General features: G+C 47.7%; 1 protein-coding gene across 1 annotated transcript in view; it reads right to left on the bottom strand.

Annotated features, from left to right (window-relative positions):
• BMP7 (bone morphogenetic protein 7) overlaps window positions 1-16,884 on the bottom strand; it is a 44,169-nt gene extending 27,285 nt beyond the window's left edge. Inside the window, exon 1 of the mRNA XM_417496.8 lies at window positions 15,975-16,884. Within this exon, the coding sequence (XP_417496.6) occupies window positions 15,975-16,488 (514 nt within the window). The 5' untranslated portion in view covers window positions 16,489-16,884. The remainder of the gene's footprint in view (window positions 1-15,974) is intronic.
• Window positions 16,885-17,374: the final 490 nt, after the last annotated feature.

Genomic DNA, 17,374 nt, shown 5'->3' with positions numbered 1-17,374 from the left:
CCCTTCATTAAGTGTGTGAGATACACTTACTATGTAGTAAGCTCGTATTTATGCCCATGCACTCACACTGCTCAGGGGTCTGGGCTGCCAAAGCCCTGTCCTAACAGTCTCATCTCCACCTGTTCTGTGCCAGCACAGCGCTCACAAAGGGAACCATTTTGGTAACTCACACCCACGTACCCATTTTACACGTGGGTGAAGCAAGGTGAAGGTGATAATTTGTCGTACAGTAACTTCAGCGTGCGGCAGAGCAAAGTCCTGTCCCATCCACCGGTGTCAATCAGAGCTAATGCATTAATTTCAAGCGAGATGAAAACCAGGCTCCATAAATCCTGATCCCCAGCCCCAGAGGTTAGGAACAGGGGGATTCTAAATTCTTTAGGGCTCACGGCTGCAGAGCAATCCGGGGTCAGCATTTTTGCTCTGAGAGTGAGGGAAAAAGCCCTCTGGAGTTAATATTCTTCCTTTAACCATCACTTCATTTTTCCAGCTTTCAGCATGAAGGTGGTGTTGCCAGCAAGACCACCTAGCCACAAACCCAGCAGGGAGCTTCCAAAATTCTTCTGAACACTGACTCCTTGTTATAAATTCAGAAGTGGTAATAGCAGCAGTGCATATCACATCTGTGCCAGGCTTCGGGCCTGGGAAGGAGCACTCCCTGCTGCCGAACACAACTTGGAAAGATCCTTTCAGTCCACACATGTATCAGCATTAGCCATTTCTTTGTCAACAAATCCCTTAATACGTACCCTTTCTATCATGTACAGATGTCCAAAAAAATAATGGAATACTGTACTACAAGATTAAACACTTTAATGGCAGCATATGTGTTGCATGACTCTGAACAATGGTATCATTGTGCGTGTACAAACAGCGGGTTGAGGGAAGATGGGTTTAATTATCTCCAAAGCAGCAGCAAGTTCTTCCTGACTCACTTGAACTTCTGCAAGCGCTGCTCAGAGCAGAGAGGAGTATTTCTCTAAGAATAAGCCTGGGCCCTTCCTGATGTTCTGGTGGTAGGTTTAGCATCATGCCTGCTTGGCAAGGCTTGGGAGACTGATGCCAAGCTGCCGGCTTCCTAGGAGCCCTGGGATGAGAGGGTGCTGCTGCTGCTTCATCGCCCAGGAGGTTTTTCATTTAAGACTCCCTGGGACAGTAGCTGGCAAAGGGGAAGGACAACTGGGAGGGAATGGACAGGGAAGCGTGTGTGGCACTTCTGCATCTGGAGGTGCTCCACTGCTGGGATTTTGGTGTAGGCACTTTAAGGCAATGCTAGATGGTTAAGCTATTTCTGCTTAAAGAGCATCCATGAGGTATCTGGGCAGGTTATGCACAGGTAGTTCATTTTCTTTTTTGAGCATAGCCTGAGCAGAACCCATTTACGCTGTGGTTTCTCTGCTGAAATCACAGCCAGACTAGATGAAAAGTATTGTGAAAAATTTACACAGGGGACTGCACTGTGAACACAAAACTCTCCTAATAGTAAACAGACCGACCGTGGTGAGAATCCTGATGCTGAGTTTGCTCTGTCTGTATGTGTATCTGGGGAAAGCAAAGTAAAATAAGCAGGGAAGCGTAAGAGTGTGCTCCTTCAGAATACCTTATTCAGAGCCTTAGCAGACAAAACACAGTAGACCAGTGCTGCTATCAGTCAGCAGCTGCTGTACAGTAATTCTAGAGGACTGGGGGTGTGTAAGGGAACAGAGAAAAGGGATGATGTGAAAAGAAAGCAAGAAAAGGGAATTGAATTGTTCCTGTAGACAGAATCCTTCTCCTTCCTTCACCTTCCAGGAATCTCATACCTCCTAGTTTCTTTCCACTCTTTGTTGGGAAAGGGCATGCAGGACAGTGCTGCACCAGGGCTTTGCATCCAGCAACAAGTCCTTCCCCAGCACCTTGGGAATGGCATTTTTCCAGGGAGGCAAGCTGGGAACTGCAGGGATGCTGCAAAACCTGGCTCCTTCCATGCGCTCCCAGCTGCCCGGCACTGTGGCTGCCTCAAAACATCTCAAATGCTCATACAGTCACTGGGAGCGTGGTTAACCAAGGCTGGTATTTAACTGTGCCAGCCTACCCCACCAACAGCCCGGGCCTGCTGTCTGTATGGGACAGCATGGGACAGCAGCTCTGAGCTGGGAGCTCCTGCAGCTCCCTGCAAGGATCACATACTGCCCAGAGTGGGCAGCTGCCAAGTTTGCTGCCTACCAAACAGTCTTACTCCTGTATTGTCCTTGTCTGCACCACAATGTGTAGGACGGAGCCATGCAGCCTAATGGTAGAGAGATACTAATGTCAAATGCATCCCTGAGGTCCTGAGCACCCTGAAAGCAGTGTGGGAGGTATGAAGAGATTCAGGAATACATTTTTCTTTTCCCTCTTTCAACATAATGACCACTAATGCTACACTTCTTTCTTTGTCTTTGTAATTCGAGGGATGGCAAGATTGCTTTCATGTGCTGTGAAATCAGTGCGATGTGTCTGGCAAGGCCAGCCTCACCAGGAAGCCGCACCAGCATTAGGTGTGAACTCCAAGTCACACATCTCACCAGTGCATCAGAAGGTCAAGGAGATAGGGGTGTCCTGGGGACAAAGGGAGGAAGCACAGACCTGGGTCAGGAGGCTGAGGTAGCAGCTACAGCATGGGCAAAGGCAGCACTGCTCTAGGGAAGGGAACAGGGCGATGGGGAAGGGCTGCAGAGCACAGACAGGGAGAAGTTAGTGACAGTACATTTTGCTGAGGGAAATAATAATCCCCCCGTCCAGCCAGCAGACAGATGGGGCTCAAGGTGCTTCCTGTAATCTGGAGGCCTCTCAAAAAATCACTGATGCAAAAACCAGCAGTTGGCTCTGTCTGCTTGTACACAGCGTTGAGCAAATGGAAACAAATCCCCCAGCCCAAAGAGGGGGAGAAGTGACTGAGCAGATCTGTTCAGAAATCATGGGCACTCAGCCAGGGGAGATAAGAGGCACTGTGAGAGAGACTACTACTATGAGGGTACCGAAAATGGGATGTTTGGGTTGAAATGCAAATTTTGAAACAAAAAGGTAATTCTTGAAGGATTCCAACTGTGAAGCAGTTCTTCAGCTTCGACCAAATTTCAGCTTAGGGGGGAGGGAAGGGCAACATTTCAAGCCAGCTTTAAGGTAGCTTCAGGTTAGGGAAGGCAGCTTGCAGGGCCTGGCTGTGCTGTGAGCTGCCCCACTCTTCTCCAGGTGCTGCCCCTGCCCTCATCCAAGGGAAGGATTGAGCCCCTCTGCTGGAAGCTGGGAGCCTGCAGCGCAGGCACCTCGGTCTGCAAGCAGGCATGTGCATAGGAGATGCAAAGAAAAAAAAGGGATAGAACAAGTCTTTGATGCTGTGATTTGATCGTGTAGAGATGTGACAGCATCAAGTTATGCTCTTGCATTCCAGTAACAACACTGGGGCAAACTAAGAAGGTTTCAAATGTATTTGATAAATTAGATACTGTTCGTCATAAACAGCTTGAGTCAGTAATCTTGGGAAGGTCAGTGCCCAGGCATCTCGGATGTGTTTATACAAAGCAGACAGCAATGGCTGAATGTGCTGCTGATATCCACTGTGTGCCAGGACAGACTGCTCTGCCTTCCCACCAAGAGGACATTGCCTACTGAGCTTCAGTTTTTTCCCAAATTTTGCTTCCATGGCACAAAGAACTTTCTAAAAACTTCACTCATATACAAGTGCTTTTCCTGCCTCTATGCTGCTAATTATCTTTCCACTACATTATTTTTTTTTAAGTCACCTTCTGTTCCTTATTACTACTGGTGTATGATTATATAACATACAGTTCCTTAATACAGCAAAAGATTCAACAACATTTGCAAAACTGATACAGAAAGAGGGACTGGATTCTAGACTGGTACAGCTGGTTTAAGGTATTTTAGAAGTAAATGAAATCAAATGAGAATTTATAATCCTTCCTGAGGTCTGGATTCCATCAGACTAAACTCATTAGGCATTAAGGTGCAGGTGCAGCTAAATAAAGGATTGTTCTGCTTTCCTTAATACCGTAGATTCACATCTCGAGTTCAAAATAAAAGTCTTTTAAAAGCACATGTATATATTGTGCATCTACTGGCAACACTTGAAAGAAAAAGTCCAGCTGATGGAATCTTCAAATGCCTCGTTTTTGTCAAAGGAATGTGCCCAATTCTGCACTGGCTGTGATAAGGGAGAAGTGACTGCAAATTGGCCCCTCAGTGCTTATTCATTTCATTTGCATTAGGCTTCCTTTCATCTACTGAACAACTGCCCAAATAAATAACATAGATCTAATTCATCCTTCTTTAGTAATGTAATGCCACAGCACCACCAGCATCCCCCCAAATATCCCAAAGTTTAGGTCTCCACCCGGGGAGGAAGGCAGTGGGAATGGAGCCTTTCCTGTGGTTCGCTCTGATAAAGGGAAATAATCCAAGAACCAGTTTTCCAGGTTTGAAAACATATGACTTGCTGGATTTCTTAGCTTAAATCCCAGATTCTGGCTTTGTTGAGAAAGTAATTTGTGGGATATTATAAAATAACCAGCAGATATCAGACACTCAACTGTCAGACAAGAATCCCAGCCTTCCATTGTAATCAGCAAAATTCTGACTGGGAATGTATACAATCCCTGCAGTGCCATCAGCCCGCAATAGGCCGGACCTTCTGAGCTTGCCTATGCAATAACAAACATCTGCACATTTCTCAGCCAGGAGAGAGCGGGGAGATGGAGCTGCTGCCTGTGCAGGGGCAACAACTACTGAGGGAAGAGGTCCGCGAGCCCCAGAGGGGAAAACCCTGCAGCAACACAGCTCTTCCCTTGCACCCCTACTGCTACATCCATCGCACGTTTTTCAGGTGCTCTGTATATGTATGGGTGGTCCAGGGATATTAACACAGTTTAGTAAGCCAGGATTATTGGATAGAAGTACATATTCCGGAGATGTGGAAGGAAACATTAGGGAAATAATGACTAGAAAGATACTCCAGGGTGCCCATCCTTGTGAGAGTGGGGCTTGGTGATCTACTTCACATTTTAATTTGAGATCGTCATGTTTCCTGTGTGCCGCCAAGATAGCTCGGGGCAGGTGGGGCACTGCAGCATTCCCTGGTTTCGAAACATAGGAAGTGGGGACAGGGTCATCACCCAGCAGAGCACTGATCCTGCCCAGCACAGCGCTCTGCATGGCTTTGGCTGCAGTGGGGCTCACAGTTGAGCCACATATGAACTTTTTGCTTCCTAGGGAGGTTTGCTTTTCAGCGCATTTATTTTTATTGAGGCGACTGCTTATTCTTTTGCTCATTTAGTGTGAAGCTCTAAGAATCATGAATATTAAAGATCAGTAAGTTGATTAGTTGATTACATTCCTACATAGTTCTGCTGGTAGATGTAACATGCTGGTGTCCTCAAGTGATGGCAAGTTTAAACTATTATTTCAGAAATGTCCTCAGAAGACATATATATATATATACATGTACAGAGTGCATGCATGTGTGTGCATGTGTGCCCTTTACCCTTCAAATGGTGGTGGCCAATGCTCCAGGCATAAACTCATCGAAGAGATTTATTTTCAGTTTAATTCCCACCCACCATCTGTATTATACCAGAGGAATGTCTGCACAAGATAACAGCACCGGTGCCATCAGCAGCACCCAGCCCTGCGTGCCGCACAGCAGCTCCCGTATCGCAGCGCTGGATTCCTGACACTGAGCCTCTCAGTAGGGCTGGGCCACCCAGCTCCTGAGTCAGCCCCTAACAACAGCATTTTCTGTTTGTTTTCTGTTGGCTTCTTTCTTTCTTTCTTTCTTTTCTTTTCTTTTTTTTCTTTTTTGTCTTCAAAAGCAATTTTGCAATTGCAGTTCTGGGGTAAAAGATCAGCTGTCGTAATGCACACTGGTGTCTTCACATTGCTTTGGGATGAATGAAGGGAGCACAGTTCACGGCCCGTGTGTACAACTATTAAAAATAGCACTGAGATGAGATTGTGGCATTTATGAGTGTCTCCCAAGAAGAAACAACGCAGCTCATTCTGCTCCAGCTCAGCCTCCAGCCTACCAGCCACCGTCTTCTTGCTGGACTGCCAATATGGGAAGGAGCTTTCCGAATATTAGACACGCTGGTTTAATTGCTTCCCCCACTGTAATATTCTCAGTGAAACAGCTTTCATCTTACAGTTGTGGACTAATGAGCAGAATGACAGTTGCTGTTTTCTAAAGGAATGTTTGGGGTTGGCTTCAGCATGTTTCTGCATTCCTTCATGTACTTCTGTGTTCCCTGTGCTGGGTTTTAATGCAGCGTAACGGTCTGAGATTTCTGGGGATATGGAGTTCTGATATTCCTGTAATTTAATTACAACGCATGTCGCTGAGCTGCAGGAACTGCTGTGCTCGGAGGTCAGAGTGGTGTTCACACCAACAAGAGATGTTTTACACCACGTGTCCGATTCACTTCTCCTTTTCACCTGTCTCAAAGACAAATGATTCATCACAGGGTGCCAAAATATCTTCATCTTCTGACTTGGGCCGAGATTTAAAGACTTTTGGTTACCAAAAGCTTCTTTCTGACTCAAAGAGCAAGAGCTGGGCTCAGGTATTCTGTTTCTTTAGCCCTTCTCTTCTGCAGTTTCTTGCAAGTATATTTGTGTAATTAGGGGGCCTGGTAGTAATGCTGTTAAAATACAAGTGGGCACATTTATTGTTTCCTCCAAAAGGAAACAACCAATCTCCAGCAGTTCTGGTTTTTCCCTGTCTCAACTGAACATTTACTGCTTTATGTAGCTAGCAGATTGTGAGGCTAAAGTTACTTCCTTTTTCCCCCCCCTATTTCTTTTTGTTAAACATTAAAAAAAAAATGCTCTCCTTTCTCTCCACCGTCACTGGATTTTTTCAGGATCTGGTCAGAATGGGGAACTTAAACTCAGCATGATGTTTATAGTGCCACACAAGCTTCAGCAGGAGTGATGTGCAGTGCTCTTTATTAACATCTAAAAAGTCCCAGTGGGATTATAATTACTGCACAATAATGAACAAATAAAAATAGCCAGATTAAAATGTTCCGAATATTTGGGGGGAAAGAAGCAATGAGTTTTAACCCTGAGAGCCAGGGGAGGAGCAGACTGCCAGCACCAAGTGTGCTGGTAGGGGAGGTACTGGTAGGGATCGCTAGCACTGAGTGCTCATCATTCATGGTATTATAAGTACTGGCCTAGTGTAAGTAAACTGCTGCTTAAATATTGATACAAAAGCATTTGAGGATTCAGAGTGTCTTACTTATAGTCATTCTTTTGCCTTCCATTTGCATGATAAACTTGGACTGGCTTTCCTTTGGGGTGCCGAAGGACGCGTTGCAGTCGGTGGCCGTTTCATGTAGAGGAGCAGTGAAGCACTACCAGCCCTGCTCCTGGCCCTCCTTGGTAAGACTTGCCTCTCCATCTGAATTATGACTCCCAACTACTGATGCTGTATTATTTTATGAGCATTTTTAGTAGCTCTCCCAGGGTTCTTTCGGTCTCTTTTTAAAAGTTTTACTGCCACTCTACAGTGGAGAGAACAATTGGTAAAAGGGGAGGAAGGAGGCGGCTGCACCGGTGCCAACCCAACGAGGTGGCTGAGGCAGCTTTGGCACAGCAGCTGTAATAGAGTCAAAGCTCGAGCTGATTTATAGCCCCCAAACCTGGGTGAAGGCACAGTGCCAGCCCCACAGTGGCCTCAGCTGCACTGAGGTCACCGCTCAGCTGCCCCGTGCCAGCAGCAGAGGACCAACACTGCGGGTGGAGGCGGGATGGGAGCAGCAGCACTGAGAGGCTGCAGCCCGGCAGGGGAACTTCTTGCTCACTGGAAAGGGGACTGGGCACAGCAGGAGGAACTCTAAAACACGGGGCTCTGTGAGATTGTCAGCCTGAGCAGCGCAATGTTATTCCCTCACATAAACAGCCTCACGGGGCGCATGCATGTTCTAATTATTGTTTAGAGGGAAGCAGTGCCCTCTCTCTCCCCCCACTCCTCTTTTTTTTTTCTTTTTTTTTCTTTCTCTCCTTTAAAAGGAAGGTAGCTTTTAAGAGCTTGCCACGAAGATCTAAGTTAAAGGATTTTCTCTACTACAAAGCCTGCATAGTTTCCCAGGCCAGGTGGGCCTGCTAGTACTGACTGCATGCTGAAAAACCTCATCCCCACCCTTCAGGCACTTTAATTGTAAGCCTCTCCAGATACACTGGATAAACACTGTCAAAATGAGCCTGAAAGGGCTGCTGTTGTTGTTTTAGCCCTTAAATAATTATGAGTTTGTCTGTCTAATTACAGCGTAATCTTCTTTAAGCTGCGACTATTTGCAGTATCTTTTAAACGAGGCAGAATCAGAAACAGTCACATGCTGCAAATCTGCACTTCTTGAAGAAAAAGCAGAATTTTTGCTTCTGTAAAACTGAATTCAGCCTGCCCAGGGAAGAGCCGTGCTTGGAAGCTACTGCAGTGAGATAAAGAAGGGGCAGAACAGCAGGCGACCTCCGAGACGCAGCGGAAACTTAATACTCCACGGATACAATTTTTCAGACAGTTTAGAAATAGTTTAAGGTAATTTACGGGAAGGCTTGAGTGACAAAGCGCATTACTTGAAGTGCCTTTCCTTCACTGGGCACTTTCTAAATTCTTTCTCTTTCATTTCTTTGCTCTCTGGAGACCTTTAAATCCAGTGAACCAAAACAACACTTTGTTTGTTGGTGCAGCGCGGCGCTGGCACAGATGGCAGACACTGCACCTGTTCCAATAAAATGGGAAGCCGAGAGATAAACCATAGCACTCATTAACAGGAATCCGCTGAAACATGAACAATCTGTATTTTGAATCTCTTCCAGGAAGAAAAGGAGAAACACATAAACAGACCTTGTTTTCATCATCGTCAGTTTAACATTAATTTCTTTAAATGGAACTTCACATTTGTTTCACGTACAGAGGCACTGCGTAGTGCCGAAGAAACGATGATGATGCTTGAATGTCCTTAAGAGAGCGGGTGATTTTCTCTAGCTACACCTATCCTTTGAAACAGAAAGTATCTGTGGGCAGTTTTAATCAGTGAATCCTCCTCTGCCACAGTTGCAGGAGCTTTCTTCTTTCTGTGCTTTCTCATGCTGAGTAAGAGCACAGTCTTACTACTGAGTCCGTAATGATCAGAATAACAACATAAACAAAAGCCTCTCTTCTCATCTATTAGTAACTAGCATGGGGGGCAAGGGGGCAGAGAGCTGCCTGTAAACTTTGCAACAAAACTCACTGCTAAATCGTTCTTTTTCCTGGCATGGGGAAAATGCTATGTAATATCTGATGGACTGTTAAAGAATGCTGCAAGTTGTTCAGCATCCCATATAGCTCTTTCTCTCACACATACATAGAAGAATTAAATGTAAAATGTCATGAAAATTCCTAAGTATCGTTTAATGCTGGCAGCCCCGCGCTGTAAAGCCATTTATATAGAGCTGTGGTTGGCAGCTCTCACTCTTGCATGGGAACAAATTAACATTGGCATTCCAAACACAGGAAAGTAAGGAAATTAGAAACACAGTTTATATTTGGCCAGTGCTTTGAAATACTGTACCATGCTACTGATGTCAATTAATGAGAAGCAGAATTTTGCGGAGAGGGTCTGGTTTTGAAACACATTAACACACGTTAAACATGTTTGCACAGGAACTGGATTGGAAGCATCTCGGTTCCAAAACAATAAAGCAATTACACTAAAACTCGTAGTCTCAAAGTTGCCATTAATTCAATCCACTCAGCCTGGATCACTGAAGGATTTTCACCAACTCCATCACGAAGTCGACACAAACGTGTGACACTGGAATTAGGGTCGGTGCTTTGTGCTACCTGCGCCTTTCTCTTAGCAAAAGTGTTTACCAACAAAATCCTAAGCCCTTCTGGTTTTACACATACGCCAGAAAAGATCTGGATGGCAGTTTATCTCCTGGCACAGCTCCACTGCCTTCAATGGAATTCCTCCAGCTCGGAATTCAGCCCCGCAGTCTTTACAACGCGCTGTTTATTTGTACTGTGATTCAGATATTTTGATACCAGGGATCTTTCGTCGCTGAAGTTTCTCCATCTGAAATATGCCTTACATTAAGAAATATCGGTTTCGCATTTTTGTCAAACATTATTTGTCCAATTCTGTTTGTTGCAGCAGATGGGAATTCAGCTGTAGTTCAACAACACGGATTCGGCTAATAATGATAAGCAGCGACTAATAGGAGCTCGTTCATGTTTTCATTATTGACGGTAAAGGAAACCTCCCTCAAAAACAATGTCAAGATTAGGAGAGAGAACTGTTTGAAGCTGTAGCAGAAACTACTGCATGCTCATTATTTCAGCACAGGGGCATTTCTTTGGCCCAATTCTGCTCTCAATTGTGCTAGTGTAAATCAAGCGGGAGTTTATTGGGATTACTTTGGACGTGCAGTTGTATAAATGGGACCGCAGGGCCAGCTCCAGTAGAATTATGACCATTTACACCCAATGAAGCCCAAGCCAAGAATTTTCTCTTGGGTTTCCATTTCCCAAACACGTGCATGTGCAAAGCTTTATCCACATGATCAGGCCTAGCAAGTAGTGCCATTTACTTCAAGCATTTGTAGAATGGGAATCTTAAGCCCGAAACTAATTTTAAAAGCTCCCTCATTTCTAGAAATTCCTTCCCTTTAGAAGAGAAACAGATACATATCTAATAGCTTATTATATATCTATATGTGTGATCAACTCAAGTGGATCTTTTGATGCTGGCCTCAGGAAGGATGGCTGTACACTGCAGAGGATGTAAAACATCCCGACCTCTCAGTGCTGTACATCAACTGGTAGTCCCTTTATCTGCCTGCTATCAAAATTTGCTTACGTGTGCTCTTGCTCAGATGACTTCATCCATCATTGCAACTTCTCGCTGGTATTCATCAAGTTAGGACGATTTAGATGTGTAAAACTAAATGTGTTATCATTTTAACCACAAATTAACAGTTTCTATATAAATATTAGCATTTCCTCACTTGGTCCAAGGATTGAAGCCATAATGGCACTAACAGCATATTTGATTTAAACTAATTAAAAACAGAGGCTCTTGCAATTTAATATATTGATTTTACCAGTGGGACTTAAATCTTTTATAATAAGTGTACACAGCTGCACCACTCACCCACCACCACTTTTAAACCTAATCCCTGCATTCCTCCTGACAATAACATGACAGGATCCACACATCCCAGTATTAGCCTTAACCCCGGTGACACTGCCAGAATGTATTAAACTAAAACATAGCAGTGTCCTGGTTAAAAGGAGCCTGTCAACAGCCCTGTCTGGGCTTTAATAGTTATAATCTCTTTTTTAATTAATGTTTCCAACCTGTTGTACGACGTTCCATCGCACATCCCTCGCTCCAGCCCGAAAAGGCATTTCAAGCTCATTTACAGCAGAAAGCCCTGCTGCTGCACAGGGGCCCTTCCAGCCGCCGTGCAGGAGGGCAGCGGGGATGTGGTGCTCTACGGAGCAGTGCTGCATGCTTTGCTCATGCCCAGCTGCTCTTCCAGGCACACAAGACCCGGCTGTCCGGCTCATCTCCTTCAGAGCACTTCCAAGCCACAGCGCTTTGCCTTTCAGACCACAATCAGGGCTGGGGGCTTCCCCTGCCCACAGAAACGCGAGCAAAGGGGGACAATTGCCGCAGCTTTTTCCCCTTACCCCTTGCAGCAGGCAAGTTGAAAAGGGATGGATTTCTCCCTGGAGCTGGCTGTGTGCACAGAGACCTGCCGGCTGCGTGCTGCACAGGCAGTGCTCTGTTCCGGTGATGCCAGCTGCAGGCCTCCTGCCGTGCTGCTCCCGTGGCACCCAGTGCTGCGTGCACCCACGCTGCCTGCAGGGCGTACCTGCTTGGGCAGGAGAGAGATATCAACACTGGGCGGAGGGGCGAGGAAGCCAAGGGCTCAGCCTCGTGCGTGGCCACAGCCATGTGATGGCGAGCAGGCATTCAGGGCTAACATTTAATCTGCTTTGTTTCAAGTGGGAAATATGTGAAGATCAAATAAGTTCAAATCCAGGTCAAATATCCTTGAAAATCTTTGATTTATATAAGCAGGAAAATGAGGTTTAAAAGAAGTGATTATGAAAGGGTTACTAAAAACACAGCTGTACGCGTACTCTTATATCTGAGGCTCTCCAAAGAAAAACTGTGTGACATCTATATTAACCTTTGGCTGTACACCAACGAAGGCCTGTAGTGAGCTGGAATGCAAGGCAGCCCCTTCCAAATTTTAACACAAGCCAGGTTACAGCTGCAAATGCCTGCAGCCCGTGCTCACTTTATAAAGTATTCCCCGAAGGAAATTTTTTAACTGTTATAGAATCTTTTTCTAATACCCTACAGTGTTAAAGCCTGTTATTAAAGGGCAGAGGGATGGTTCCCCATGCCAAACACTTGTCAACAAAAAGGATAGCCAGATGGTATGAAATAAAAGGAAACTTGGGGGCTCTTCAGCTCCTTCACTTACATTAACAAAAGCCACTTTGATGTGCTCCTTCCAAGAATGACTAATTCCCCCCCCCCCGCCCCCCCTTATTTTTTTGCCAGGATTAAGCAACGTTGTTCATTTTATAATCAACCACGAGACAAATTAACAAATTGCACAGCACTTGTGCCGACGCTTTAAGAAAATGTTCTGTGCAAGGCTGTTTACCGAGGCAGGATCACCGCATCAGGACAGCTCAATTATTTTTAGCAGAGAGGGTCTGCGTGAGGCAGAGGATGTTTACTCTTCAGCTGCTGTTTATAAACTTGAAATTAAACCGATGCAAAAAATGGTTTGTGTTTCTTCAGTGCTTAAAATGAATCCGCTTGTAAACTTCATCTGGACGTGGGTCTGAAATGAAATTCCAGCTAATGAAATTGCAGCAATAAATTTCATAAAATTAGACAGCAATTAACTGACTAACTTCGTCAGACCGCTGTGGCTAAACTCTCCTTTAATTTACACGTAAATCCATTCTTGACACAAATCCATTCCTCATCCATCCTAGCACAGGTGTAAGTTAATACAAAATGTCGCCTGTGAATTAACTGGTTATAAATCTAAATCTAATTAATTGTCAAGATTTTACAGGAATATTACACGCTTAGTACAAAGCTCCCTGCAACATAACGCTGAGATGGAGCACCTGTGCTTGGGTTCCTCCCTGCCAGTGCCCAGCATAAATTCCTTGGGATAAATACACACAGCATCTCCATAGAAATCAGCGTGTATTTATGCTTGGTTTGGGTTTTTTTCTTTTCCACTATGCAACCCAGGCAACCTTTCAGTGTAAATCTTTATTTCTTATAGGTTTTCCTCCAAAGCTGCATGACTAGAAAGATGGATGGGGAATATGAATACAGAAAAAAAAAAAAAAAAAAAAGCAAAAAAAAAAAAAAAGCCAAAAAAAAAACCACCCATATTTGTAGATGAGCATTTGGAAGCCTGGAATAACACGTTTTGTTTATGTAAATTCAAAATTGCTATTTCTTCAGTCGCTTTTTCTTCCTCCACTACTGAGATGGAAGTTTATTATGCGGTGACACTTCCTCATTGCAATGGCTCTACTATAGTAATAAAAGCCTACCTGTGAAACGCAATGCTCGCAGAGGAGCTCTTACAAAAGTAGGACACAGTTTACTGCAGTCTGCGCCCAGCAATTCAGCTCTGGTGTAAAAGCGATTGCTGCAGAAATCCCCCAAAAAGCATCAGTTCTACAACAGAGCTTCTAATTTTCCCTGGATGTTACGGCACACTGTACATATCAAAGCAGGTGTTACATTTTACTATATATGTGAGTGGTCGGGCTAATTCATTCCAACGTCCCTAAACAAGCCTGTCTTTGTCCTATAAAGATGAAAGACCGATGACTATAATGGGATGAAAGGTGTGCACAGGGATGAAGAAAGCTATTACGGATCTGTGTCCTTTTTAAACTCGTCCTGGCATGCACTGTTGACAAGGGAACAAAACAGCACAGATAAACCTCGGAGAGGTGCCTTGCTGGTAATGATCCCACCTGTCTTGTTTAAAGCCTTTGGGTTTTGCCTGCGCTCTCACGTCTCGCTGACCATGCTGACAGTATTTTGCATAGGGAATGCTTTCAGATTTCTAAGTCAACTTCAAAACACGACAGGTCAAAATGGCTCTATCCACTGTCGCCATCGCGTCGCATCGGGACATGGACCACCAAGTGGGCACAGTTCATACAGGCATAAGCCGCTCTATAGGAAGTTCTTACTTGGACGTATCCCAGATCGTAATTTTTACTTTGCAGTTCGTGGATGAGTTCCACTCTACTCACAAACCATTTGTATTCAAAATAATTTGGGACCCGAATATTAACTCCTTTTGTTTAACCCTTCCGCGAGCTGCAGGGAAGGCCTCTCCTGATGGCGGCGGTGCGGGCCGGGAGCACTGTGCAGCCGTAGCTCCGCACACCAGCACAGAGCTGCGCGTCCCTCATTGGCACTTACACGCTTCTTATGTGCTCTGCTCCACTAAAATCCTGTGCATTCCATTCCACTGAAACTCACAGAAGTGTGAATTTTGCTATGGTTGTTTCCACATCCTTTGTCTTCTGTGCTCTGGGTGTGTGTACGTCGTGTAGGACCCAAGACCCACACAGAACAATGTTTGCGAGATCACTCTTATCTCTAAAGACAAATATTTGACCGCCATTCATACTTTTGGCTGCTCAAATATTTGGTTTTAAATGTATCATTGCTGATCAGCTTAAGTATCTAGCAGTGATTAGGCAAACACGATAATTGTAAATGGAAAGCATCAGCCCTCCCAAAGAGCACCGTCCCTGGGCCAAACGTAACTCAGAGAGTCCTGCTGCAGAGCTTATGGCATTTAATGAGGGGGTGCAGCTTGTGCAAATCAGAGGTCTCACGCAGCACCCCGTGTCATGGAAGACTTGTGTTGGGACAGCTACCATGTCTGGTAATTACTATTGTTTGCCACTGAGCTTTGCAGATACCGGCACTATGAGCTCCGGGAGTGGAGGGGTGGAGGTTTAACTTGCGCTGCCCCTGAGCCCAGAGACCCAGTGAGGCATTCACAGGTTTGTGGGCGATGGGAGTGATCCCCAGCGGGTTACATGCTGTAGATGCTCTGCTCTGCTCTGCTCTTTTCTTGGGTTGGGACCAACTCTGAGCCGATCTTGTTTTGGAAATGCTACTTGCGTTGTGTTGGGAGTTTGCAGACACCCAGTCTGTACATGTGGTGGTTTCAGTGCTGTGCATGTTGAGGTCTAAAAGTGGACAGAGTGAACCACGGTCTGTAATTATGTATTGAAAATAGAATGCTCGTCCTGATGGCATTTTACTCAAAACCGGCCAAGTCAGTCCAAACGGGTGTGCAATCTACAGCAAGCAAATAGAAATCAGATTGGGCCGTAGCATCCAATTAGAGAGGCCTAGCGAGCCGCATACAAAGCATGCCAAGTTCGTATCATTTGCATAAAGCCATCCACATGTGCTTGGGAAGAGAAGCAAGTTGACGGCACTAATGGAGGTCAACAGAAAAAGCTGCAGGAGTGAGAGAGGATTTATCGTGGGATGCCCCCGAGCCATTGGGGACGCACTGGGAGCCCCGCGTCCTGTGCCCCGTGTCCCACAGCGCCGTGAGCCCGCAGGCTTCATGTCCTCCTCAGTGATGTGGGACACGGCCGAGCCCAGCAGCTCAGCTCCTACCTGCAGGGCCACTTTCAGAAGGATGGCACGGAACCATCTGGTGGAGAAGCCAGTAAAGCGCTCAGCGTGTCGCCGTGTGGGTGGCTGTCAGAGCGCTGGGATGGCAGCCGGGGCCCTGGGCACGCACTCTGGCCTCATCACCACGCCATCACCTTCTGAGGACCGCTCCCGCCCATCCTCGCCACCCATCCCACCTGCCCGCAGCCCGGCCCTGCCCCGGCCCCGGGCACTCACCCAAGTTGACGAAGCTCATGACCATGTCGGCCTCGGTGAGGAAGTTGCTGTCCTGCAGGCTGGCCAGCGGCGGCCCCTGGGTGCTGAAGATGGGCTTGTAAGGGTAGGAGAAGCCCTCGCCCTCCTCGGCCGCCGCCCCCGCCCCCCCCTCCTCCACGGACATGGCATTGTAGAGGTCCAGCATGAACATGGGGGCCGAGTTGTGCTTGCCGTGGAGGTGCGGCCGCGGGCGGTGCGGCAGGCCGAGGATGGAGAGGATCTCCCGCTGCATCTCGCGGCGCTCGGGGCCGCGCAGCCGCCGGTGGATGAAGCTGGAGTGCACCTCGTTGTCCAGCGTGAAGTCGGCGAGGACGCAGCGCAGCCAGAGGGCGGGGGCGGCGGCGCCCAGCACCAGCAGCCAGGAGGCGGGCTGCCCGCGCCCCACCGGCATCGCGGCGAGGCGGCGGCAGCGGCGGCTGGGGGGCGGCGCGGGGGGCGCGGGGCTGCCCCGCCGGGGGACGCGCCCCTCCGGCATGCGCGGCCCCGCGCTCACGGTGCCGGCTGCCGGCCCCCGCGGAGGAGCCGCGGCCCGCTCATGGCCCGGCGGGGGCTGCGCGGCGGCCCTGGCCCATGGGACGCCGAGAGAGGAGGAGGGAGCGGAGCGGAGCGGAGCTAGAGAGCTGCGTCCGGGAGCGGAGCCCGAGCGCCGCGGTCGATCCCGCACGGCGCGGCGGAGCCGTGTGCGCTGCGTGCTCCGCGGAGAGGCAGCGGGAGGGTGGCTCTGGTGGGAGGAGCAGGAGCGGAACCCAACGCGCTCCTCTCTCGCCTGCCCGCTGCAAACCGCTGGGGAGAGCAAAGCCGCGCTGCCGCCGGGAGGGGGAACGGCTGACGATCAGGTTGCTCGGCAGGACGTGTGCTGCTGGCTCGGGGCGAGGGCGGCCGGTCCCGGCGGTCGCATTAACGTGGACGTGATGAAGGAGAAGACGCCCCGGGAGGGAGGGAAGGAGGGCGGGCGGTCCGAGCGGAGGCAGAGTTTGGAGGTGCGGATACGCCGTCAGTGCGCGCAAACAGCGCGCAGCCGTGCCCGGCCGGCGCAAATCCCGCGGCTCGCAAGTAATTAAAACGCAGCGCTTATGCGCTCACACACATTTATGCAACCGGGGCGATGGGCTCAGCGTCTCAGAGCCACAAACCCAACATCGTGGCCGTGCTTTGCACCTTCCAACCTGCTCGGGCACCTCGTGCCATCCCGTTCTCTTGCCCGACCTGCTGCCCCCTGCACACCTTTGCTGAACGCTCTGGGAATGCATCGCCTATTTTTTAAGCACTGATTTTACTGGGTTTCTAACTCAGTGTGCGTAACACCTACAGTAATGCAGCCCCAGCCCCGGCCAGTCTGGGTAGTGCTGCTCAGTAACGAT

The sequence above is a fragment of the Gallus gallus genome, chromosome 20 (genome assembly GCF_016699485.2).
Source record: "Gallus gallus isolate bGalGal1 chromosome 20, bGalGal1.mat.broiler.GRCg7b, whole genome shotgun sequence".
Classification (NCBI taxonomy): domain Eukaryota; kingdom Metazoa; phylum Chordata; class Aves; order Galliformes; family Phasianidae; genus Gallus; species Gallus gallus.
The sequence above is the reverse complement of the archived record's forward strand: the minus strand, read 5'-3'. Positions and strand labels throughout refer to the sequence as shown.